The sequence below is a fragment of the Haemaphysalis longicornis genome, unplaced genomic scaffold (assembly GCF_048455015.1).
Source record: "Haemaphysalis longicornis isolate Haplotype H1 unplaced genomic scaffold, Haemaphysalis longicornis Haplotype H1 scaffold_7, whole genome shotgun sequence".
Lineage (NCBI taxonomy): Eukaryota > Metazoa > Arthropoda > Arachnida > Ixodida > Ixodidae > Haemaphysalis > Haemaphysalis longicornis.
In genome coordinates this window covers 3,576,965-3,602,834 of record NW_027526422.1, presented here as the reverse complement: position 1 = coordinate 3,602,834, position 25,870 = coordinate 3,576,965, and the positions used below count along the sequence as shown (strand labels likewise).

The 25,870-nt window shown below is 48.6% G+C and overlaps 1 protein-coding gene across 3 annotated transcripts in view; it reads right to left on the bottom strand.

Moving 5' to 3' along the window:
- The window catches only part of LOC144144318 (polyamine-transporting ATPase 13A3-like), a 147,272-nt gene that overhangs the window by 56,925 nt on the left and 64,477 nt on the right, over nt 1-25,870 (bottom strand). For 2 of the 3 annotated variants that reach the window (XM_077675702.1, XM_077675703.1), the window contains exons 2-6: nt 18,222-18,301; nt 7,505-7,672; nt 6,568-6,626; nt 1,359-1,449; nt 642-811 (exon numbers count right to left, since the gene is read on the bottom strand). In XM_077675702.1, coding sequence (XP_077531828.1) covers nt 642-811; nt 1,359-1,449; nt 6,568-6,626; nt 7,505-7,672; nt 18,222-18,301 — 568 coding nt within the window. Of the gene's footprint in view, nt 1-641; nt 812-1,358; nt 1,450-6,567; nt 6,627-7,504; nt 7,673-18,221; nt 18,302-25,870 lie in introns of those variants that run through there. The other variant, XM_077675704.1, reaches the window with a different exon arrangement.

Below are 25,870 nucleotides of genomic sequence, written 5' to 3'. Positions count from 1 at the left end.
TCTCTCATTCTGCATTCAACCCTTTTACAATGTTGCATAACTTTAATCCGCACAACACCATTCCCCACTTAACGGGCAAAACAAAAGTTTCAAGTTACAGCATTAGATGAGGCCTCATATCAACAAGCCTGAAGTCAGGCAAGCAAAAATAAAAAGTGAGCAAAAAAACATTTTAAAAGTAGTGGTTTTTCAAAGAGCAACAGTTGAAACTCCTGGGTGGTTTGGGCAGTTCTTGCCCACACAGTGCAGTGATGCTCCTTACAAGTCAATTTTTCAAACGAGCCAAGCAACTGCCTCAAAAATAAGCTAAAAATGAGCCGTTGACAGTACACGACGTTACAAGAAATGGCACGCCAACAACAGTAACACAGTGTGGGAGCTCTCAGACCTTGTCAGCAGGAAACCCGGCTTCAGGCCAACTACGTAGCCAACGCTGCTCAGTGATACCAGGCACCAGCAAATGACAAACACTTGGGTGTCAGCAAAGCACAAAAGCCCTCCAGCAACAGGCACTGACGCTGGTGCCCGTCTCCATCCCCCGTGCTCAGCCCAGCCTGGTTTCGCAGCCGCCAATGCCGTCGAGGGAAGAGGCGCAGGTGGCGGTGAGGAGCAAGCAAGGAGTAAGGTCAGTGGTACGCTACCTAACCACTTGCTCCTGGAGCGAAATGCCCTTCTGCTGGTGAAAGTAAGAACACGGCACATTTCTATCGAAACCCCTCAACCTGGAAAAAGCCTTGGTGTCGGCATCCCAGATGTAGCGAATCTTCTTGTTCTCGAAGTACACTAGGCTCTCGGCCGGCTGCAGCGAACCCTGGAACAACAGAGCAGAGAGCTGGAAGCACTGGGGCGGCAGCCGCCCACACGCACACTGGGCCCCGGGGCTGGAAAACCCTTCTTGAGAGAATACGAGAAATGTGCAGGTGTCCATTTTGGAAGAGACAGATGACCAGTGTGCCTGGACAGCTACAAGGGAGGGGCAGGGGTACGTCACATTGCAGGCAAAACTAACCGGGCCTTATATCACGTTAGCCATCCACCCCAATGGGAAGTAAATGCGTTGTTCTGGCTGTTATTACTTCTGCAACACTGCATCCCAACATTATCCTGCAAATCCAATCAGCTTACCAATCTTACACCGCTACCGTCTAGTTCAGCATGCGGTCTAGACTGTTGGCCAGTTAAGTTCCTCTCGACATAGTCACCAGGCACAGATGTCACTAGCGGTTTGATAATAGCAGCTGGCAACGCAATCCCTCTTGGTAGCAGCCATGTTCACCAGTAACCTTAGGCGTTCACTGCCCGCACGATTAAAACAACAGTGGCGAGATAAGAAGGTACAAATGCCATGCAATACTCACCCCTGGCTTCAACGTAACGAGTTCATCGAGTTTCTGCGATTCCTCAAGTGCAGAATCTGCTTGGCCTGTTACTGATAACATAAGAGGAACACTGAAAAACAAATGGAGGACTAGTATGACAACCCACTCAGCCGAAGGAATTCTTTTGCGTCGACGGTTATAGCACATTTCTACCAGTTTGGCCAAAGGGCGCAAGACGCAGCCATAGGGAGCACGTTTGGCCCATCAGCACATTTTCTTCGAAGGCTGGGATGCTTTGATTGGAACGACTGGACATGGGTTGGGTGAGGTAGTTGGCAGATGTACATGTATTCGGGACGTGAAAATTATTATTTCCACCCGCGTCTTTTTTGTAGCTCGCGTTGGGGTGTTTGGAGTATTCGAGTGAGCGCGCGCCTGCCTGAAGGCATTACAGATTGTAGTGGGAAGCAGGCTGTTTACCGGAAAGGACAAGGGTAAACCTGGAACCCTTTTTTTCTCTCTTATGTCGCGTTTTTATGGGTGAACTTTCGTGCCACTCTGGGGTGGCCACAACACGTTAAGAATTTGTTAGTTGCTTTGTATTTTCAGAAACATCACTGCAAGTTCTCGTGGGAGTGTCGAGACAGTATAGGGAAAGTGTTTAGGCCTATTTATGAGCACTGCCTTGACTGGTACCAGTCAAGGCAGTGATCAAGTGGTCGGAAGTACATAGAAGATTTTGATGTCCCTTCTTGCTCCCTGCCTCCTTTGAAGGCACGGTTGTTTCAATAAAACCAAGGTGCTTGAGGTTTGAAAGAGAGGAGAAAGCCCCACTAGACTCGGCTTCTACTCGAGCTCTGCTCTGCTGCTATGCTGTAGTCCTCAATTGTAAAAACTGGAATGGACCGTCATTTGCCAGGTGCCTTCGATGATCCATTCCCGTGGGGTCCCATTAATTTTAAGTGAGGCTGTTTAAAGGTCTATGTCACATTTAAAAGGGCCACGGAGACAGAATACAAGTTTAGTTTATTCAAAAGATTAGGTCTTTTGTAGTGCCCCCCCGCACTTGTCCGGCAGCAAACAATACTTTATTCACTGAGAAATTACACCATTTAGCCAAAATTTCAATTATCCCGCTAAATCGTGCGTTTCATGATGTCAGCAATGTATGCAGGACGGTATTCGAAACAGTGGCACACCCACGGGGGGGGGGGGGGGGTTTTGGGGGTTATAACCCCCCCCCCCCCCCCCCCCAGATTTCCGTCGACCCAAACCGTCTCCGCACGCCTCTCCCACCGAACCGAAACCGAAGTTCACTGAGCGAAGTGTGTAGTCTCGGAAGCTTTTAGTATTGGACATTCGCAGTTAAATCTCAAAGAAGAATACTGTATGACCGGCATTAAAAAATAAAACTAAAGCACGAGCTTTTAGGATTGTGCTTTTAAGACTGTGCGACCAACTTGCGTATAACTTGAAGTAGTTTAAGAAAAAGAATGAGAAAAAATTTTAGTGACACAAAAAGTGTCCATGGGCAGGAAATTTCTGAATGCTTAAGAATGCCTGAGGGTTTTAAATGATTCCGTAGCCCCTCCTCCCCCCTACGGCACACCTCATAACCCATGCTAAACCGCAAATAGTAGCACAATTTTTGTAGGGCCAGATTATACCCTTCCTGAACTTCTGTGCGGAACTTCCATCACGAGATTTGAATCATTTGTAGTCTTCTAGAAAAAAAAGATGCTGAAATTTACCATAGGTATTGTCGAGCTTGCCGTCTGGCCTCAAATCAAATCTAACGTAAGATCAGATCTAAGTTTTTTTATTTCATTTGAAAGCCTAAACAACTGTTTTTCCTTCAATACTAAGCACTGTAAGAGCCCTCCCTCTCCCGTTGAATAAAAAAAGGTTAGGTTTTCCTTTATATATATCGCCTGAGTTTGTAACGTTACAGCAAAGAAGGCAGCAACGCTTCGTGCGCAGTTACGAAAACCACTGATCACGGATAACAATGATGTTTTGTAGAATAGGCTTTCAGAAATATGTGTTAATTTGACTGTTCAGTACAAATTGTGCCAACCTATACGAACAGATTTCGTTCACTTGCAGATAGATCAAAATTGAGTAAACTTTCACATTCAGACGTATTTTAATTTTGGGCCCTGTCTTTGTTCCTCGAAACTGGCTACGCCGTGTAAACCGTATTTTGTAGTTGGTAGACAGGTGAACAGTCTTTTTTTAGTATCTGGTATAACAGCAAATATGTGTTACGAAGCCCTCGTTGCGTTTGCTGTCTTTCCCTGTTGTTTAGAACTACTTCGGGCGGTCAAGGCCCCCGTTTTACTAAGAGACGCATGTAGCCTGCGTTTGCGCGCCGACCAACCAGAAGGCGTGGCTGTTACGGGGTGAGGAGACCATCCTGTCGCAGGGGATCGGGTATCCGCGTTGCAGAAGATTCCGCACCCCCTGTGGTGTTCGCTCCGGGCTCCGAGCCCTCTCTCTACTTCCAACGGCCGTTCCTGTTCTTTCCACTCCTTACTTCCCTGTTTTGTCTCAACTATTTCGTCTACGTCAATAATTCTTTGCCGGAGAGCGCGTTTTCGGGTTCAAACTTTGCCTGTTAGTGTTGAGTTCCCTTGTGCCCAGAAGGCGCTCTTCTCTTCAACGACCCGGTCGAAACAAACCAAAGCCCTGTCCGCCGGGTTCACAGGGAGCAGCTGTTGGTGCCGGGGTCTCGGTTCCGAAATACTTCCGCCTGTCATTGGTCCCTTAATTACTCCGGGACACCTTCACCATCAGCTATGCTTCGTTTAGTACTCTTGCTCTTGTCGCAAAGCCTCCCGTTGAATTTGCATTTTTCTTCTTTTAACTACTTTTTCGGCCGCCAAGGCCCAGGTTTTCTAAGAAATGCATGCGGAGTGTGTCTTTGCGCGCCGACCGACCGGAAGAAGCGGCTGTTACGGGGAACCATCGGCTCAGCTTGGGTTACAGCGCGGCAGCGGCGTTCAACACACCCTGTGGCGTCGGCACTGGCCGGTTACGGGCTCCGGGCACTCGGTGTAGTTCAAACGACCTTGCTGTCTTTTCCACTGTTTACTTTGGTGTGCTTTGTCTGAACTACATTGTTTACGTCCATAATTCTTCAAGTGCGCGTTTTCCAGTGCAAACTTCATGTCTGCGTGTCATTGGTCCTTTTCTCTTTGGCGGGAACATGGCTGATTGGTGTTCATAAGCATCTCCCGGATTGGCTGCAGAAAGTGGGGCCAGAATATGCTTTTCTTCCACGGGCCCACTTGAAGCAACTATAAACCCGGCTGCAAGGGGGCCCTGCACCAGGAAATCATTCGAGAAACGCTGCCGCCCGCCGTCCGGTCCTTTCGCCAGGAGACCGCGATCCAGTCGGGCATGTTGCTCTCTCTTGCTCTCTTTACTGGGTTTCTCATTTAATGTAAAAATTGTATTGTTTCAAATTTGTATGCGTTCAAGATCAGACAAGGTCATCAGTAAATTAGATCAGTTAACCTTAAAACTTCTTCAACGTCTCGACTGCTTCACCGCTCGACCAACATGCTACCATAGTGGCAGTTATTGGCCAAATTTTGCTGCTACACTCTCTTAACAATTTTCTCATTACATGTAAAAAGTGTATTATTTGAAATTTGTATGTATTAATGGTCTACCAATGGTATTAGTAAATTCAACCAGTTAACTTAAAAATACTGACACTTCTGGACTGCTTCTCTGCCGATCACCACGCTACCGTAGCGGCAGAGAAAGGACAATATTCGTCATTACGTAATAGTCAACTGTACTGCAAAATTTTTTCTCTGCATTTTTGTAAAAATAAACGTCACGAGGAGACTCCACGTGCTTTACTCTTGGCTTGACTTCATCAGTGAAGAAGGCATTCAGGAATGCTTTAATTGTATTTCCTCCCCAACCTGATCTCCCGTCATCCCTTCCTTCCAATTCTACTTCCAAACTTGGGTCCGGGGCTTTGGGCAATGGCAAAAGGCTTTGCGCATGTTCTTTTCTTTATGTGAAGGTGCATCCATTATTATATTCCTCTTGCAGGCGAATTGTATAGGTTATGGTGGCTGATTTAATGCGTAATTTTTTTCGCATAAAAAATAATGAAAACTCGACTACTCTTTACAGTTTTATATATTTAATTCTTTACGGTTATTTATTTTTATTTATTTGTGTTACTTACATTTGTCTTTATATTTGTTGTCTTGTATTTTTATATTATATATTATTATATTTTATATTTGTTGCCAAAATTTCAAACCCCGGCAGACAAAAACCCTGGGTGCGCTAATGATTCCAAGTGAATGTTAAGTATGCTGACTAGGGCTTCAGAGGACGATGAAACGTCTTTCGTTGGTTCGCTTACCACCTGTCCTCTAGATGGCGCCATAATACCTCTCAGGCCCGCTGTCTGCACTCATTTTGTTTTTGAACGGATTTGCACCTGGCTTATGTCTGTTGCAGTTGATAGTAATCACTTCATGAAACATCGGGTACGCTCGGCAAACGGGGTCGCATGAGACAATGTCGCTCATGCCAGTTGGCCAGTGTCATGTGAGACAACCCCAAAAACCAGCAAAGTGCATGCAGTTTGCACTGGTGCTTCTATGTTTACGTGTGCGTTCATAAAGCTTCCATTGTTTACCCCACCATTCTTACTGCTATAAAAAGAATATGGATTAAATTTAAGTGCAAACAGCTTGTCAGGCAAGCTTATAATTGTGCCTAATTTGCGTTTGCTTTGGCGGCCTCAGCCAATCGCACAGCTGCCCATACTACGTCATAGCTTCTAGTGCGGAAAATGAGCTAGTGAATCGCAAGCATATTTTCTGTTTTCCTGATTATGCAGCTTATTTGAGTGAAGTTTGCCTTGTGTTAAAAGTGGTGACCGTGTTATTCTAACGAGGCAATCTTTCAAATGAACCCAACTTGCATTTTGTCTTCATGGCCGGTTTAAACTTGCACGAGGAAAAGGACACAACCACAGCTTCGCACGAGGGCAAAGTACGCTGACCTCTGACTGACAGACATTTATTCATTATATGGGGCCGGAGGTAAATAAACCTCACTGCGATAAAAGAGCCTGTTCACAGAGCAGCGTGCATGCATGCTAAACAGCATGTCTGGGAACTACGAAACTTTGAAAGTTGTTCTTTACTGTGAACCCTACACTTCAACACAAGCATGGTCAATGACACTGCAGTATATATAGGTTACTCACTTGATACTAGAAGCCTGTACAGTCTTAATTTTTTCCACAAACAATTGTTTGTACTGATCCTGAAAAAATAACGAAAAAAAAAATACCATCATTATATGACGTAGCCTCCTTAGTTGTTAACGTGGGCTACTAAATGCAACGAGGTAAATATTATAAGCAATATGGGTCACAAATAAGAAAACTGCCCGAGTACTGTCACCTAAAAGCACAGAACTACTAAATAAGCTTTGCGACACTGCAAAGCAAAAACTAGAGGCCTGTTACAAGATTATGCAAAGTATGAATAAATGACTAAAAATACCCTGTTGGCACAACGCACAGTTGTGACAGGTACAACAGCAATGATATATGTTATTTGCACCAATTACTGTAAAAACAGTGATTTCATCTGTTAGCTATGGCTGGTCAAAAATAGTTGAAAAACAAACATGCAACCAGTAGGTAGGCCTCTTTCGCAACACACCAGCAAGCGTTACCTGTACTCCTTTTCTCATTGGCCAATTTAGACAAGGGGTGATATGGCAGCTGCATGCTCTTGAAATACTTGGCCCTGCCCTCCACCCCTTCCAGCCTAAGCTACTGCCAATGGCGGATGCTGTTGGTTGTGCACTGCTATTGTTCTCGAAAGCCGTCGAAGGCCTGGTTCAATTATGCACATGGCTGAATGTATAAACAAAAAGGCACAGCTTGTACAAAGCTGGAATAAAAAGCTTGGATCAACTCCAGAACCAACCAGTAAACTTTAGCACAGAATTCATTCATGAGTGGCTCCATTTCAGCGTCGAGGCTGTCCAAGGATTGCTCCCACTTTTTTGCTTTTACTGCAATGCATGGCTCTGTTTAAATGTGGAAGAAGAAAAAGAAAGCTCGCTCTCAGAGCTTTGAATCCCCGCCTTCCCACAAATAATGAACCTGTCAGCCCCCGCTGCCGCCTCACCACGAGCAGCACCCGGGTGGCCAGGTGAAGCGGGCATCGTCGGTGGGTGCAGTAGAGCCACCATGCAGGGTGCCAGTGGAACAGGAGCCGCAACAGGCCCGCCGTCAGCAGCACCCCACACCAGGCGGCCAGCGTGCGGCAGCCGTCGGGCTGGTACCCAAACACCTCCTGCACGCGGGGGAAGGAGGGGGAGGTCGCTCATTGCCATGGCCGGATGGCGAGAGCTCTTCTGCCACTGTGCAACGTTACTGGAGGAAAAGGTTTATGCACTCTTCAGGCTTATGAGTGCATTAAACCCAGTCTTTGGTGACACAGCTAACAAGACATCGACATGAAAAATCGTTAACACCTTATAATGCCAGAACTAATCATTTGAAGAACTCCTTCTTACCCATACGATAACGGATTGGAACAGCTTGCCTTTGTCATCACTACAGTCTACTCATAGCATAGATCTAATTTAGTGATTTTTTTTACCAGTGGTTGCTTGATTTGTGTAAACTGTTTTTACGTATTCTTGTTTCCATGCATAATTCTTTTTCTTTAACTAGCAGTTGCTTGATTTGCGTAGTGAAGTGTTTTTTACGTATTGTTGTTTCCATGTTTGATATTTTGTCTGCCACAATGTGCGGCTACATTTTTGCGCTGTTTATTTGTGTGTGTTGTATGCGCTGTATCGCCCTTCCTGCTTGGGCCCAAACCGGGCCTGCAGTAAGTACTAAATAAATAAAAACAAATAAAACATCCCACAGATGACCAAATCAATCCAGAGCCCTCCCCTAAGGCACACCTCACGGCATAAGCATAGCTTCGGCGCATAAAACCACACGTTGGGCCGTAGCTAGGGTACACGAGATCAGCGTTCATCTCGCGTGAATAGCCATGCCCAACGCCCATTCCTTGCCTTTCGCTAGGAGAGAAAAAAGCAATACTTCAAATTCCTACGTCAATTAGTTTGCCTTGCAAGCTAAGATCCAGTAACTTTTACTTGCAGTCTTTATCACCATCAGCAAGTCTCAATCAGGTTCTCTCTAAATATGCAGAGAAAGCCACCCTTTCACCTTTTTTCCTCATCTGTCCCACTCCATCAGTAGCAGCATGTGTTTCTTTTGGATGTTAACCCAAAGTGAGTTAACACGGCTACCAAGTCAGGAGTGAATTCGTGAAGCTGCAGGCTGCATTCATGGTCCCTCAGAAACGCACCGGGAGTCAACAGAAACCCAGAACTCCGCACACGGCTGTTCCTCCTCACTGCTCCCATGTATATCCAACAAAAACAGGGGCAGGATGGACAGAGGTGTGCCAACTGGAATGAAGCTGGGCGAGCTACCAGAGGCCAGTACTTTCACATTGATGACAGCTGCATTTTAACAGCAAAGCTGTTCAGCAAATCGCAATCTTTCGCGCCCCGCAGTTAAAAATACCAAGAAATTCCCGAGCGTGCACACGTCAAAGCGCGCACATGAGTGTGGGCCTCACGGCAACCGCCCAGCGTCCCCTGCGCACGTTTTCCAAGCCAAGCATACCCACCTAGGGAGATTGGCCAAGGTCGGCCAAAAAAAATTGTGGAAACACTTGCTTGGAACGAGACAGATGTACTCCAACGTTCGCCCTAATGGTGGCAACGTTTGCTCGGAATGAGAAAGACAGGCCATAGCGTATGCCCCTCCAATGTGATGTCCAATGATTATTACTTCCAAAAATATAGCAACAATGGTGGAGTAAATGACATTGCGGCAGTGAAGAAGAAGCAAATCGGCTGCAATCGTGGACTTAAACCTTCGTGACGATCGTAAAGGTTGCGCACAGCGCCGATACCTTCAAGTCTTGCGCGTTAGTGCCAGCTGCTTTCATTTTTTGTCTTCATGGCCCCTTTAACAGCATAAATCTGCCCACGTGAGATGGCCACACAGAGAGAGAGAGAGAGAGAGAGAGAGAGAGAGAGAGAGAGAGAGAGAGAGAGAGAGAGAGAGAGAGAGAGAGAGAGAGAGAGAGAGAGAGAGAGAGAGAGAGAGAGAGAGAGAGAGAGAGACTCCCTACCACACCTCCTCATTTTTGTGTTGTTTTGCTGGTCATGAGAAGAACATCACGGAGAACAGTGGCACGCATGCGTATGTAACACTTGCAATACGCAGCGGCAAAATTTTAAAAAAAGATATGCGGTATGCATAGCACTGAAGGACTCTGGTTCAACTCATAGAATTGAACTAAAGAAAATAAAAGTAAACAAATGCACAGGGGCATTACAATGATTCACAAAATTACCACTGAGACAAATTACCACCGAGACTACAAAGCACACTGACTGCAGACATCAAGTGGCACAAGAGCACAGCAAAAAACAGCAATACTTGAAGGTGTGAGCGTCAGGCTTTATGTAGAAAAAAAAAAAGAACCTGAGCACAGCACACCAAGAACAAGTCAATGAAATTACTGCAGTTTAGAGGTTGCCCTCAACATTTGCACACTCACCACATTCTTTGGCAGAGCTTGCACGAAAAGTCATTTAATCATACAGGGTGTCCTCAGTTTCCTGTTTTCAGGACACAAATGTTGTGGGAATCGTGGAGAACCGCGGCCCCCGAGCCTTAGCCGGCGCGCGCTTCTGGAAGCGGTCCGGTGCCTCCGCTGGTTCACGGCCGCTCGATGGAAACTAGGTCCGGCCTGCCGAACGCGCCTCTCCGCCGGTGACGGCGTTAGTTTCCCTTTCCGCCGCAGCGTCAGTCGTGGCACTAATCATCGGTGAAAGAAGAGCGGCGGCTGCCGGCCGCGGTCACGGTTTCAATGCGGTGTAAGTTGTTCATGACTGCACCGACGGCAGAAGTCAGCATCTATATAATTTATAATAATATGCGGTGATACGTGACGGGGAAACTCACAATATAGGCGTCACGTACTAACTATTATTTCAGAAGTAGGCACAGCGCTAAATTTGTTTTCCTTTTAGCGCGCCGCATGCGACATTATCATGTGGCGCATTGACAAAGTCGAGCGCAATAGGCGGATTTCTTTCTAAAGACTTTCCAAGGCTTTCAGGAATAATATTTGGCGTGGCAAGCTAGTCTGAGCAACCGCATTTATTTATAACAAAAGACGTTATAACTTGCGCGTACGTAAAAATTACGTAAACGTTTTATGCTGCGCCGTACACGCCCATTTCTCAATGCGCGTTTGACAAATGTGACTGGATATTTTCACCCCTTGATTTAACTGCGTTTTCAAAGGGAACTGGAATAATCTTAATACCTTTCAGGGTCCATTAATTGGCCCATTTCTTTTGGAAATATTGTTAGACGGCGCGTTAGGTTACAGGGTACACAAAATTATGGAGGACACACGAATAAAGTGGACACGGTGAACGAAACTATGAACTGATTAATTGCAACAAGAGCACTATTTACATGGGAACCAAAACTCGGAAAGGATGCAGTTGGAATGGGGTAAAACTGTGGCAGTCGTTCTTTGATTTACACTAGTTGCAAAAAGTAATATACAGTTGAAAGGTAATTGAAATTAAATCGCTGGGACATCAAGGATAAATTTAATACACCATTTAAAGGGGGATTTATTGGGTTTGTCAGAAAATATGTACAGTCGGTAAAACGCTTGTCTATAACAGCGATATCAACTTCAACCAGCTACTACCGAAAACTGCCGAAACATACTCGTTCCAAACATGTCGGAGGCAAAAGCGAAGGGCAAAGACTTCAGAATTCCGCAGTCGTTTTATTCAAATCCCGCTCCGTCGGGGCAGAATAGGGCTGAGAGTACGAAAGCTGTGTTATAGACAAGCCTTTTACCGACTGTAAGTCCTCTTCGCCTATGGCTCACCGGCCATCAGCTTTACAAGCGGAAAACCTTTGGCGAGAAATGTTTTCGCGAAAGCTTCAGTGAATTCTCCACAGAGCTATTAACGTCTCCAGCCCAGGTGGCGAGAAGCAGCCTCAATAGCTTTTTCAAGACCATTTCGCACAGCTCATGACAGTGGTACGGGTCCCTGTTTATGGCGCACCACATCAGCGGACAGTCTGCGAGGTGTGGGAATACGGTGTCTGAAAGGAGCTTACAAATGTGTCTGCTGTGTCGAACTGCCTGTACAGCGCGGTCCTCCTCGAACTTCTTCACTTGTTCGCGAAATTCGTCGCAGCGTTTTTTCAGTTTTTGTAGTTTTTCGTTTAGTCTGTTTTCTTTCATTTTAAAGCGGCGGGCATTTCTCTTGGTGTTATCGAAAAAGCCTGCCAGATCGAACCAAGTCTGGCATTCTCGAGTCTCAAAATTACGTTGGCCGCATGATAGCATGTCCGTGAGAGCGTACAGGATTGTGTCTTCCTCTGCCGGTGAGTGCGGTTGATCTCTTTCTTCATTCCCAGTTAGGTCCAGAATTGAACGTTCAATCGTTTAATTTTATGCAACCATTGTGCTCACTTGCTCTTCATTGCTTGCTTGAGATGACGGCGCACACGCCTCGAGCGGCGGCCGAAGAAGCGCCCTCCTTCTTTTCGGGCTTCCCGGCTGCATGTACGTTGGGTACGACGGGAATCTTGTCGGCACAGCTGTTGGTAGCAAGAACTTGCGCTTCAATCCCACCTTGTAGTCATCCTCTTTGAAGTGCAGCGAGCAAACGACTGATCGGGAGCTTGGTTTCCATTGGCTGCCCTTGTCGATACCTTGACGGGAGATGTTGTGCAGCCAGGCGTCACGGAGTTGCTCTTTGGCCGGTATTACTAAACAGCGCAACAAAAACACGGACTATAGCTTAGGTCCTGTGTACCTAAGCTATAGTCCGTGTTTTTGTTGCGCTGTTTAGTAATAATGGATAACCAACTCGCCCAATACTGCACTTTTCTTTGGCCGGAAACTCGTGGTAGCAGACGCCCGAGGTTTTCGAGGAATTCGACTTGCAGCGCGGTACGCAGCAGTACTTAGGCATTTCATAGCCTGAAGCACACTAGTACGTTATATTAAGCGCGCAATGCGCGGAAGTATGCGAAACAAAAAGCTCAAAGCGCTCACGCGAGCTTCAACACTCCCGCCACTGCTGCTTTTCGCGCCCAAACCGTAGTCTGCGCTGATACGTGGCGCCCCACTGCGAGTACAAGCGGCAACCGTAAGCTTCGCTTTCATGACCTCGCCCGTCGCCCACGCGCGATGGTGCAAGCCGCATTAATCCTTCCGACCACTGCTGCTCGATGGACCCCATCGAGGGGCCGTGTTCCAACCGTGTTGCTTGCCCGGGTTATTCCGGTTCCACTCTCCTGAAGTTAACATGTACGGATTACTAACACTGGAAGCTGAGCTAATTCGTTGCTGTTCAAAATGAAACACGACAAGCAGTGCAAATGCTAGACGACATAGAATCACGCAGAAATACACAAGTTCTCACTCGCACGCAGTTTTTATTACATCTTTGAATACACACCCAAGCGGCCTTTCAGACTTCACACAACAAATTTCACACATACGGCACACTCGATCGCACATGCGAAATCAAACCACGATTCAAACGAAATACGGAAAGAAGAAAGCAAACCACAAACACATTACCGATAGCACGCAGGTGTTTCTCTAGCAAAACAATCAGGTTCGCAGCGCATCTCAGCATTTTACGTCCCTGTTTAACGAGTAAATAACTGGTTTACTAAGTGATGTGGCCAACTATTTCTCCGCATTTGGGGACACGTAGTTCGGGGCAAAATTACCGTGCCTGAATTCAAACATGAGACAGCCCTGGTGCTGCTGAGCCTGTGCTTGGCCATGTTAAAACACGGCCGTTTTAACATTGTCCTTCAATTAGCATATGGTGAATGGCAGCTTAACAGAATTTTATTTTCCAGCACAAACGGGCTGCAGTGTTCAAACCGAATTGGCATTGTAACATCTACAGTCATATTCCCGAACATCGCGGGAACTGGGTCGCGGGAGCGGTCGCATCGCTTTCGTCCTTTTAAACCGCGAGCAAGAATTACTTACCGCCGTCAAACAGATGAAATTCTTAGATATTGAAGGCATGTCTTTGCCGTAAATTGTGGTGTTATTATTTTCCAGATACGCATGTTACAACGCGAGTGAACGACGTTTGAAGGAACGATGACCGTCGGTATTCCGTAGGCGCCCCGAAGCGACCGCCGCGGGAGCTGTCACCGATGCGTGGCGCCCCCGCCGAAAGTAGCGGCGGCAACTGACAACTCCGCTCTCACGCCGCCGCCCATTGCCGGCGCGTGAATGAGCAGGCCGGACCTAGTTTCCATCGAGCGGCCGTGGCTGGTTCTTCAGCGCCCCCCGAGAGATGGCCCCACCATTCCGCGCGCCGGCTGCGCGTACGTTGCGCGCGCGGAAGAGTCTGGTCGGAGGTCCGGGGCTGGGTGACATCGGCGGAACAGCGCAGCGGTGGCGGCGATGTATCTCAGGTGGGAACTGTTGTTTGTCGTGCGCCGTCAGTGCCTGCCTCCAATTCGCGATCACGACAAGGACGGCGTGATTCGTGAACCCCGTTGAGCCTTGCACTCGCATGCTTCGGGAGTTCCCAAATAAACGCTGTGCTTCGACGGCACTACAATAGAGAGTTTTAGCATAGCGTGCTCCGTCCGCTAACGTTACGGTGGCGGGCAGCGGGGCGCGACTGGGGAGAGCAAATTCGTCACGGTGGGGTGGATTAGTTCCGCGCGGCCTGCCTTCGCCATGCCCGCTCTTTCCCTCCGCTGAGGAGCAACCTCCTCGCACTCCCCGCGCGCGCATGCGCAGTCCGGTCCCGCTACCCGCTAACCTTAGCGTAGCGTACGGGAGCCGCTATGCTAAAACTCTATTGTTGAGAGTTTTAGCATAGCGTGCTCCGTCCGCTAACGCTACGGCGGCGGGTAGCGGGGTGCGACTGGGGAGAGCAAGTTCGTCACGGTAGGGTGGATTAGTTCCGCCCGGTCTGCCTTCGCCATGCCCGCTCTTTCCCTCCGCTGAGGGGCAACCTCCTCGCACTCCCCGCGCGCGCATGTGCAGTCCGGTCCCGCTACCCGCTAGCCTTAGCGTAGCGTACGGGAGCCGCTATGCTAAAACTCTATTGTTGAGAGTTTTAGCATAGCGTGCTCCGTCCGCTAACGCTACGGCGGCGGGTAGCGGGGTGCGACTGGGGAGAGCAAGTTCGTCACGGTAGGGTGGATTAGTTCCGCCCGGTCTGCCTTCGCCATGCCCGCTCTTTCCCTCCGCTGAGGGGCAACCTCCTCGCACTCCCCGCGCGCGCATGCGCAGTCCGGTCCCGCTACCCGCTAACCTTAGCGTAGCGTACGGGAGCCGCTATGCTAAAACTCTATTGTTGAGAGTTTTAGCATAGCGTGCTCCGTCCGCTAACGCTACGGCGGCGGGTAGCGGGGTGCGACTGGGGAGAGCAAGTTCGTCACGGTAGGGTGGATTAGTTCCGCCCGGTCTGCCTTCGCCATGCCCGCTCTTTCCCTCCGCTGAGGGGCAACCTCCTCGCACTCCCCGCGCGCGCATGTGCAGTCCGGTCCCGCTACCCGCTAGCCTTAGCGTAGCGTACGGGAGCCGCTATGCTAAAACTCTCTACTGTCTACTGTGTTCTCGCATCGGCGAACCTCGCTGGGCTGCCGTAGGTGCGGGAGACCGCGTGGTTGACACGCCCGGAGCTAGCGTGGTAGCCTATGCCGGAGACAGTATTCGGATCTAAGAATGGACTCGGGAAGCGCAGGACAACAGCAATTGAAGGTCAATAGGAGAGGCCTTCACGCTGCCGTTGGTGATGATGACGATGAACATGTCCTCAACTTGTGTCTTGCTAACGCGTTTAAAGAAATCGGAGAAACAATGCACTGTCCTAGCACCAAGAAAGCGGATGTAAAAACGAAATCGGCAGGGGCCATCGTACGCCATTTGAAAGGAAACAGGCACCCCCACCCCTTGGAAAGGAATAAACCACTGCACGCCATAATAGACATGGAACCGATCCAGTGAGCTCGCATAAAAACTCTCCTCTACCAAAAACATGGATACAATCCCACATAAGAATTCAGGGGCGGTATGGCAGGCTCAAGTTCATTTGTGGAAAGTGAATATCATGAGACCACTGACTCCGGGATGTACGAAAGCACGAGGCCCCAATTGTCGTAGTTGACTACTATGGCATTCTTGGTGACTGCATTACCCTAGCTACAACATACATGAACAAAGAAGTGGAAGTTGGAGCCCTCCTCTCGGCAATCCGAATAGCGGAAGTATCAAATAAAAGCATAACATCACTACAGACTCACAAAGGACATTACACAGTTTTCTGGAGGAAGAATACCAAGCGCTTCAGTAAGATATTCCCATCCACAATGCAGGAAAAAAGTTAACAACAGCACCTGGACAGCCGGATCCAATGGTCTGAAAGCAAGCGCACACGAAGTCACATACCGTGCTCCTTGTGACCACAACTACCACACTGCCGTCTTCGAAAAACGGTAAGAACGCATCATCATCCTATGCCTAGGAACACAATATTTCCCCTTGCTACGAGATTTGAATCACAAACTCTGTGGACGAAAAACCAACACAGTTATCTGGAAATCCGTGTGTTCGATGGGAACATCAAACATTAACTTAGAACTCTGCTAAAATATGGGAAACATCCACGCTAAGGGTATGGCCAGGGGAGAACAACTGAAACATTACATATTCCACTTCTTCGAAGCATGGGAGGCAGATTTGACCAGCTTGTTACCTCAAGAGACGGCAAGGGAAAGGGAAGGAGCTGCTTCACTGGTGCCCTAGACTCAGGTCCCACCTTCCGCCTAGACATCACGGAATAAACGTTTTAAGTGCGAATGCACTTTATAAGCGACCCCAAACCATCCACCGCCGGCGGCGGCGGCGTCCGCAGTCCTCCTCTCTCTATATAAAAAAAAAACAGCATCCGGCGCCAGGTTTCGATCCGAGGACTTTGCGGCCGCAGCGCGACGCTTTACCGACTGAGCCACGGACGCGACGCTGATATCAGTGTTAGTAACGCGCTTTATATCTTTAACGCATTCAAACTACGTCGTCAGCGGCGTGCGTTGGCGACTCAGCGGCGTTATAGCGGCTTGATAACTGCGTGGTGTACACGTGATACTACAAACCCGATGGAAGAGATGGAAGAGAAGGCGGCGAGGCGGTGGGCTGCGGGGGCCGAGCGCAAGCGCCGCAAGCGGGCCGACAACCGTGCATTCGCACTTTCACATTCTCCCCCTCGGGGAAATGCGGGGGAATTTTTTTTTATACACTGACACTGACTCCTGCTCGCTCAAACTGACCTACACCTTGCATTTGCAACCTTTCACGCACACATTTCGAGCCGCAGAAGCACAGAGAGCCTTTGTCTTTCGTGGGACACGGCCATTAAAAACCCTGGTTGCTATAGTCTCTTTTTTCGATAACCTTTGGTGCTCGTAAAGCACAGATTGTAAATGCAGCAGCTGAGTACGGAAACGCTCCGTGGGAGTCGAAGTATCGATCGCCTTACATCTTATACCCCTGTCCCACGGCAAATCTAATGTCATTCAAACTGAATGACATTAGCTGTTAATGACATTCGGCTCGGCCGTGCGGGTCTACACGGCGGAACAAATGTCATTTGATTGTGATAGCGGTGACAATTAGGGAGCTAAATTACATTTCAAGCGGATCTAGAATGCTCTCACACGTAACCTTTTTGTTACAAAATGTAACAAAGGATTATTTTTTAGAATAAAAACAAGAAAACCACAGATTTGGGTGACATCAGTAGAACTCACAAGCTGAGACAAGTCTGCAAAAAATCCGGATTAAGGTAGCGCGCGCACTGGGGACGAGATTTTCTTTTTTGTTAGTAGTTGTTTGTCTGTCTTTATTTGAACAACAACACAAAGAAGAGAACGCAAGTTTACTGACAGTTTGTAAAAACAGTATTCTTTGGTTTATTACTGAATTTTACTATCTAGGGACGCACTACTGCTGCCGAGGCTACTCATTTGGCCACTAACTGAGGTCCGGGACCTCAGTTAGCCGGTAAATGTCATTCACCTCAAATGTCATTCGGTATTCTCGTGTAGCGCCGAACTAATGACATTTAGAACAAATGACACTTGCTGTAAATGTCGTTAGATCTGCCGTGTGACAGGGGTATTAGGATACAAACGTAGATGTCTCTGCAATTTTTTTCCTTCGGCTAGATTACAAGTCATTCTCACCAAAGAAGTGCGTATGGAAGTTCCGTACCCCTCACACGACACTATACGTAGCGAATTACCAGACTGTGTGTGCGGGAACCATGGAATGGGCGAAAATCAGATGTCTGAACCATGGCGAAGCAAGAGGGAAACGCAGACTCCAAGGAGTTCCCACGGGGCTTAACCTTCACCACAATGCTCCAGAGTGACCAATCGAAGGCCTAGTGTGCAAATTCGGCGAATGACGAAGCCTAACATATTCTTTGGCTAAAAAAAAAAGAACGCATCTGGGGACAAGGCGTGAGTGGAGTCCTGCATTGCGCAATGTCCCAGCGCACATTCCCTTTTCCACTCAAACTGAATGCTTGGCGACGTCATTCGCCGAATTTCCACGCGCACTAAACTAGACCACTTCGACTGCTCATTTTGGAGCAATGTTGTGAAGACACCCTTCGGGAGCGCACTGTCCGTAAACAGCGCAATGCGGCTACAAATACGACTCGGGCAAGTTCACTGCGGTGTCCCGTGAAGCCTGCAGGGCCGCTCACCATTTGGTCTTCCTCCATGGCGTTGACGTAGTCGACGCCGTCCTTCATGGCCGGTGCTCCTCCCTGCTTTCGCCATTTTCCTGCAAAGAGAAGAGGAGGAGGCCGCGTAAACCCGACGGGGTCGCTCAGAGCGGCTAAAGTCGTCGAGGGACATGCCGGCGCCCGTTTGCAGGGCAAATGTTCCTGTACCGCGCTGTCAGAGTCCATTCTCACACTAAACTTTTTGACACCCTTATTGCCTAAAAGGGGTGTAGCATAAGTGGAATAAGGGTGTCGGGAAGTCATTACGCCATTTTTCGCAGGATCCAACACCCTAACTTATAACTTCACACCTTTTTTGTGTGACAAAAAGGGTGTTGACCAACTGCAATACCCTCGGTTTTCTGTACACGGTGTTGAAAGGATGTGAAATAGGTGTTCAGTTGCAAAAAAAAAAAAAACATGGAACTGGGAGTCGACCTAGCTTCTTCCGGAGCTGCCAAGTTTTGCTAGGTTATACGATGTTCTTGCTAGGCTATAGACTAAGTGCTGAGGGGTGAGGCCAAGTTTATCCGGATTTCACAAGGCTGTCCCCACACTGACAACGGATCTAAGGGGGAAACACGACCCCCAGCTCCACTGCTCATCCAGCTTTGCACCACTAGTGCAAGCTTCGACATTTTATTATCTCATTTTAGTAGCCCAAAAATATTATCACCTCTAACATGGTGTAGTAAGAGGTGCGCATACGCATAAACCCCTCGTTCATTGTGAACAAGGCATCCATACGGAAGCCGAAACGTCCCTGTTTTATAAATTTTCATGGTCGGTGTCAGTTCTTTCGACCAGACGGGCTTCCGTCCAACTCCTGATTTCAAGTCCACCCCTGTAAACGGGTACAAAATACTTCAAACTTGGACGTCTTTTACAACCTTTTTTCTTAGTTGGAGGTATTTTCACCCCTTTTGCTTAGTTCCCCACACCCTAATTGGTAGCTTTACACCCACGTGGCAAAAAGGGTGTTGAAATAATGAACACCCTTCTCGGTGGGTGTTGAAAGGGTGTGGGAATAGGTATTTGGTACTTAATAGAATTTCATGCCTTACTGAACATAATAACCACCACACGGTTAAAAAGCTTTTGCAAATCCGCATGCTGACTTCTACATGCTCACATTAAAATGCATAATTCCAAAATCAGCGCTAAAATATCTGATTTTTGCTACAAGCCCACAGACTCTATCGGACAACTTTCTTCTAAAGTGTGAAGACGGGCTAGTTGTTTGGTTCATACTGAAGGCAAAAAAACACAAAGAAACGGCACGGAAGACGAGAAAAAGACAAACGCGGGCGCTGATTGACAACTTTCTTCTGGCTACATAAGCAAGAGCAGAACTGCATCTAAATATGAGATGTGTGTGCGCGCGCTCCCCATGCTCCCCCCTTGATTTTTTTTTTTGCCCAATTAATCAGTGGTCCAAGTGTGACTTGTGCGTGTTGAATGTGTCTGCATGTCATGCTGCGCGCTCAGCCGATACACATTGTCATGTGCAGCTGTGCGGCCCAGGCGCTTATTTTAGGGTGTTAAGCAGTCTCACCTTTTCTTTATCCCTAAACCCTTCTTTAGCCAAAACACCTTTTAAAGGTGCGTGCCACGGGACAGGATTTTTACACCCTTTTCGGCCTAAAAGGGTGTATAAGAAACTTTATTGTGATGTACTTGCAGATTTCCTTCTCATCCCTCCCATTTCTAATTCCGTATTTCGGTAGCCGTTCCGTTCCTTTGGTGGTCCTACCGACATTGGCAAACGTGGAGAACCGCGGTCCGCGATCCTGAGCGCTTCGGGAGAGACGCTTGTGCGCTAAAACCGGTCCGGCGCTCCGCTGGTTCGTCGGTGCCCCCGAGAGATGGCACCACTGGTCCGTGCGGGAATAGAAGCGCGGGCGGCGCGGACGTGTGCGCGCGGGAGACCGGGAGGCGGGGAGAGTCTCGCCGGAGGACCGGTCGGGGCAGTACTCGGCGGAACAGCGCGGCGATGTCGGCGGATACATGTATCTCAGGTGGGAACTATTGTTTGTCGCGCGGCGTGAGTGCCTGCCTCCCGTTCGCGATCACGACCCGGATGGCGTGATTCGTGAACGCCATCGAGCCTTGTGATCTCATGCATTGGGATTCCCCAAATAAACGGCTGTGCTTCGGCACTACTGTCTACTGTTCTCGTATCGGCGAACCTCGCTGGGCTGCTGTAGGCTTGGGAGCTAGCGTGGTGGCCTGCGCCGGAGTACTAGCTAGGTCCCCGAGGAACCCCTCATATCCCACAAGGTCAGGGCTCAATTCCCAACGCACGCGCGCACACACACCCACACACACACACGCACGCACGCACGCACGCACATACATATGAAAATGAGGGGCTCGTTGAATTAAGACAGAAATAAGGGTTGGCAGTCAAGAAAACCTCCGAAAAGCAAAGGGGAGAATGTGGTAGGTCATTGAAACAGATGAAGAATTTAAAAAGACCGAAAGAAAGTGCAGAAAAAGTGCCCACCGGGTGGGATTTGAGCCCACGACCTCCGGAATACGCGTCTGGTGCGATGACCACGACGCTACCGGCGGGGCTGTTTTCCCCTCCACTGTCTCGGGTATTTATGTTAAGGTATTCTTGTTTCCTGTGCTTGGGGGTGGTAGCCAGGGCCACTCGGACTACTCGGGTGAAGGGGACCTTCTGTTTAACCCCTCGGCCGTGACTTGAGTGTCTACGACGTGTCGAGAGTGGTCGACCAGCGTTGAACCCACTTTAGCTATCTTTGGCACAAAGGCTGCAAGAACAAAGGCCCTCGCTATGCATGCAGCGAATCAGAATGGGAAAAGGAGGGGCTCGTTGAATAAAGACAGAAGTAAGGGTTGGCAGTTAAGAAAACCTTGGAAAGCAAAGGGGAGAATGTGGTAGGTCATTGAAACGATAACGAATTTTGAAAGGCAGAAAGAAAGTGGAGAAAAAAATGCCTACCGGGTGGGAACCCACCCGGCGGGCATTTTTTCTCCACTTTCTTTCTTAAACGAAATGTCGAAAATGTGTGGTCTTTTAAATAAGAACTAATGCTGGTAACAGGGAGCTTTCGGGGAAAAAGGTTCACAGGAAAAGCGAATTTTATTATTGCGAAAGAAAGAACTCCATGATGCTCGCCTGCTTCGCGTTCGCATCTGGTTTCAGAAAAGCCTTCTCAAGCTGCTCAATGCACCACATCAATTGTTGGTCGCCACCGGTGCATTCTACCTGATTGCGAACCAGTTGTAGCATCTTTGTTGTTTCTGTCATTGTAGGCGCTTCTCAAAGCTCCTTTTCGTCCTCATGGTCAGCTGTATTGCCCACAGCTCTATCAACGATGTAGGCGTCGGACGGCGTTCCGCTAACGGGAACATCGGGCTCGTATGCTGCGTAAATTTGCCGTTCACTACCACGTTCAGCCGGTTGGGAGTAAGCGTCAGTTGAAACCTGTCAGTTTTATCAGACCTGTCTGTAACGGACTTTGCCTTGTGTCCTCTGTCAACATGTCAAGATATCAGAGTTCGAGTTAACGAAGGATCACTGTGCGTGTGTGTGCGTGTCTGTGCGTCTGCGTACGTGTCTGAGTGCCTTAGCGTGCGTGCGTGTGCGTGCGTGTCGGAATGGAATGGGAAATTGATTTGATTGTTGGGTTTAACGCGCCGATGCTACACGGGCGATGAAACGCTCCGAAGTGGCGGGGATTAATTTTGACCATCTGGAGATCTTGTGCGTGCGCCAAAATTTCGAACATAAGGGCGTTCTTCGCTTTTCGCCTCCATCAGAAAGGCGGCCGCCGCGGCAAGGCATCGAACAGAATGGGAAATGAGGGGTTCGTTGAATGCAGACAGAAATAAGGGTAGGCATGTCAAGAACTCCAAGGAAGGCAAAGATGTCATATTCTTTTTTGAAAATGACATAGTTTTGAAGTGTAAAAATAGAAAGAAAGTGGAGGAAAACATGCCTGCGGGTCGGATCTGAACCCACGACCTCCAGAATACAGGTCTGGTCAAATAACCTTTACACTACCGGCGGAGCTGTGCTCCCCTCCACTTTCTTGGGCATTTATGCTAAGGTAATTGTTTCCTGCGCTTGGGGGTGGTAGTCAGTGCCATTACTAGCATCATTACTGGCTATAGGTCGTATTCAATGAAAAATTTAGCAGTCAATTTCTTCGCTTGGTAACACTGAAAAGGGCCACGAACATGGCCGAAGCGCCACGGACATGGCGCGGCTTGTGCCACTGCGGCCGCACACCAAAGAAAAAAAATAACACCGGCGTGCGTCCTCTGCTCCATTTCAACCCGATTCTCAACGGTGGTGTCACAGAGTTGTTGTTAATCGCACTCACATTGGAGTCGAGGCATTACTTTGCGTTCGGCGGGCTAGAGCTTGGAATGTCCAACCCATATCGCGGGCTTAGCACGGACAAGTACCGCCATCCTGCGGAGCCCGACGTAACCAGTGACGGCGCACTCACATGGTTGCCTGCATGCGTGCCTCGCCAGTGAATACAGGCTATAGCGCCCAACGGGTGTGGTAGCTATCCCGCGCCAAAGTGGTGGTGGGGGGTGTCCAAAGCCGGGGCGACTCCCTCTGCTACTTTCCGGTGACTTCTTTATGACGTCACAAAATCTCGCTTGCGCGACTGGCGGCCGCAGACCAAACCAATCGCCAGGGCAAGGAACAGCACGGGGTCCGTTTGATCATACCGCTTGAACGCCAACACACTGATAGCTACGTTTTTAGTGGTGGCCCGTGTTACGTCACTGCGTGTAGCGCGAAATTGGGTAGTTTTTCAATATTGCCTGCGTAATATTAAGCTAAAGAAGAACACCTTTCGTGGCTGCAACGGAGCAGAGTAAACGAAGGTTATACCTTTCGAAATGGACAAAGCGGCCTTTTGTCTTCGTGGCACCTTATTAAGAAAGTGTTTCCTACTGCAGAAAAAAAAAAGGAACGGGGACTAGAAGCCCGCGCAAGACAGAGGTGCACAAGCACAGACAATGCTTGCGCATAGTGAATGCGATGCTTTGGGCAATGCTAGCTGCACGAGCGTAAAGCACTATCTTTCCCGGTGTTATGCTATAAAACATAGCGGTATTGTTCGAAACTGCCCGGGAACTCCGTCGCACGGGCCGTTGTTTTCGCTTTACCCATCTTCGTGAAAACATGGCGGATATTTGCACAGCGCCCGGCAGGTCTACATATGTGCTGAGGCGGCACCACCGCCTTGGAAATCCGCGCGGCACGTAGTAGTAGTCTACGAAGGCAACGGCCGACGAGACGCGTTGAAAGAGGCTCGAAGTCTTACGGTGCGTTCTTTTTTACTTATTCGCTATTTCCGAAGCGTGTTTGTTGCAACACATTAAGAACGTGACAACCTGCCCCGAGGCCCGCATAAATAGTGCACTCGCATTTCGAAACTCCACGTTCGGGCGTATAGTCTGGCGAATATGGGCAAAAAAACCCGAGGTATAGACGGCGCATGCATGATGTACGCGAAGCAGCTTTCTCTGCCTCCCGCGTTTTATCTGCGAAAGCATTAAAGGCCAACTGCACTCAAATTTCACCTCGACCAAATGTATTTTTAATGCGTAGTAAGTACCCCCAAATCAGTTGGGTCACAAGTGGTAGCCCCGTGAAACGCCTCATTAATCACTCAGAAGCGTTTGAAAAAGCTCCGCCGCAGACCACGCTGCACCTGCCGGCGGATCGCGTAAACAGCCATGACACGCCTGTGACGTTCCAGCCGACGGGAGCTTCTTCCTCTGGCCAGCCACGCAGCTGGATAACCGGCCGAGCTCTTCCAACCTACGCCGGCCCAAACAACCCTGAACTAGATGAAGAGATTTCCGAGGCAGAGGTTAGGGGAGCTATCCTTAAAATTAGACCTAATTCTGCACCAGGTACAGACCAGATTACCAACAGGACGCTAAGGAATCTAGATGATGACTCTACAGCCATCACGAAATTCTTTAATCACCATTGGACTCAAGGCACTTTACCTCAATCCTGGAAACACGCAAAAATCATGTTCATCCCCAAACCAGGAAAACGACTCACGCTTAAACATCTCCGATCGATCTCCCTCACCTCCTGCATAGGAAAGCTCATGGAGCACGTTATACACAACAGACTCGTGAAGCATTTACAGCGCAGACAACTCCTTCCTCACACAATGATTGGTTTCCGATCTAAACTATCCACACAGGACATTCTTCTTCAACTGTCCCACGACATGCATAATCACGCCACAGCATAAACATGACACTGCCACTATACTGGCATTAGATTTAAAGGAGCCATGAAGACAAAATACAAATTTGTGTTATTCGAAAGATTTCGTGTTTTATAGTGCCCCAGCGCTTGCCCTAATGCAAACGACGCTTTGTTCACTGAGAAATTAATCAATTTAAGTTAAAAGTTTGATTTTCCCGCTAAATCGTGTGCTTTTGTGGTCCGCAACGACATCACAGACCGCACTGCAGCCTAGGGTCCCTTGATTCACGCGTCCGCCGTGCAGGGTGGAGACACGTATACGCTGGCGCCGCCATTTTGGGTCGCTCGCCGCCGCCGAAGCAAGTCATTGGGCCTCTTCGATTTTCCACTTCTGGCTCCCCGCGGGCTGCCCGCGGGTAGCCCGAGGATTCCCCGAAGCCATAGGGATACACGGGAAAATCGAATGTTGGACTGCTTCTCGGGGAGTCCGCGGTGAGCCCGAGACTGTAAATCGAAGAGGCCCATTGTATCAAAATCGCGCTACAATTATCGCCGCAACGCGGTTAACTGGCAAAGTTTGAATCATCTTATCTGTTTCGCGTTGCTGTGTCGCGTGGGAAACGAAAAGAACGACTCGTTGAGCACGTTGACCAATTGCAGCGGCACGGGACCGTTCAAAAGGTGTCTCTACCCTGTACGACAACGTTGGCAGCGAGGTGTTCACGCGTTTGTTTACGTTAAACCTAGATGGCGCCACCATGCTGTGGCATGCCGTTTTGTGCCTTAGGTTTGTTTTTGACCTTCTTTAACCTGACTTGTTTTTGTTCTGGGAGACAATCGTTGCCTGAAACATAGTGCTCGCTCGACAAATATGGTCACGTAAGACACCGTAGCGTTAATCAATCGGCCAGTATCGTCTGAGACGAGCCCAAAGATCCGCAGTTCTGCGAAGCTAAACAAGCATAGTGCGCGCAATACCAACAGCAGTACGCATCGGTACTTCTATGTTTACAAGTGCTTTCGTAACTTACACTGTTTCTCCCACCATTCTTACGGCTTTAAAAAGAGTGTGCCCTAAAATTAAGCGCAAATCGCTCGTTCAGCAAGCTTATAAACAATGCCTAATTTGCGTTTGCTTTTGCCGCCCTCCGCCAATCGCAGAGCCGTCTCATGTGACATCATAGGTTCTGTTGCGGGAAATGAGCTAGTGGGTCGCATGGCCATTCCCTTTTTTCTTTATTATGTAGCTTATTTGAGCGAAGTTTACGTTAAAAGTGGTGTCAGTATGATTCAAACGAGGCAATGAACCAAACTTATGTTTTCTCTTCATGGCTCCTTTAACTAAGGCCTTTGATAATGTTTCACACACAGCGATACTTAAAGGCTTAAACTCCATGGCCCC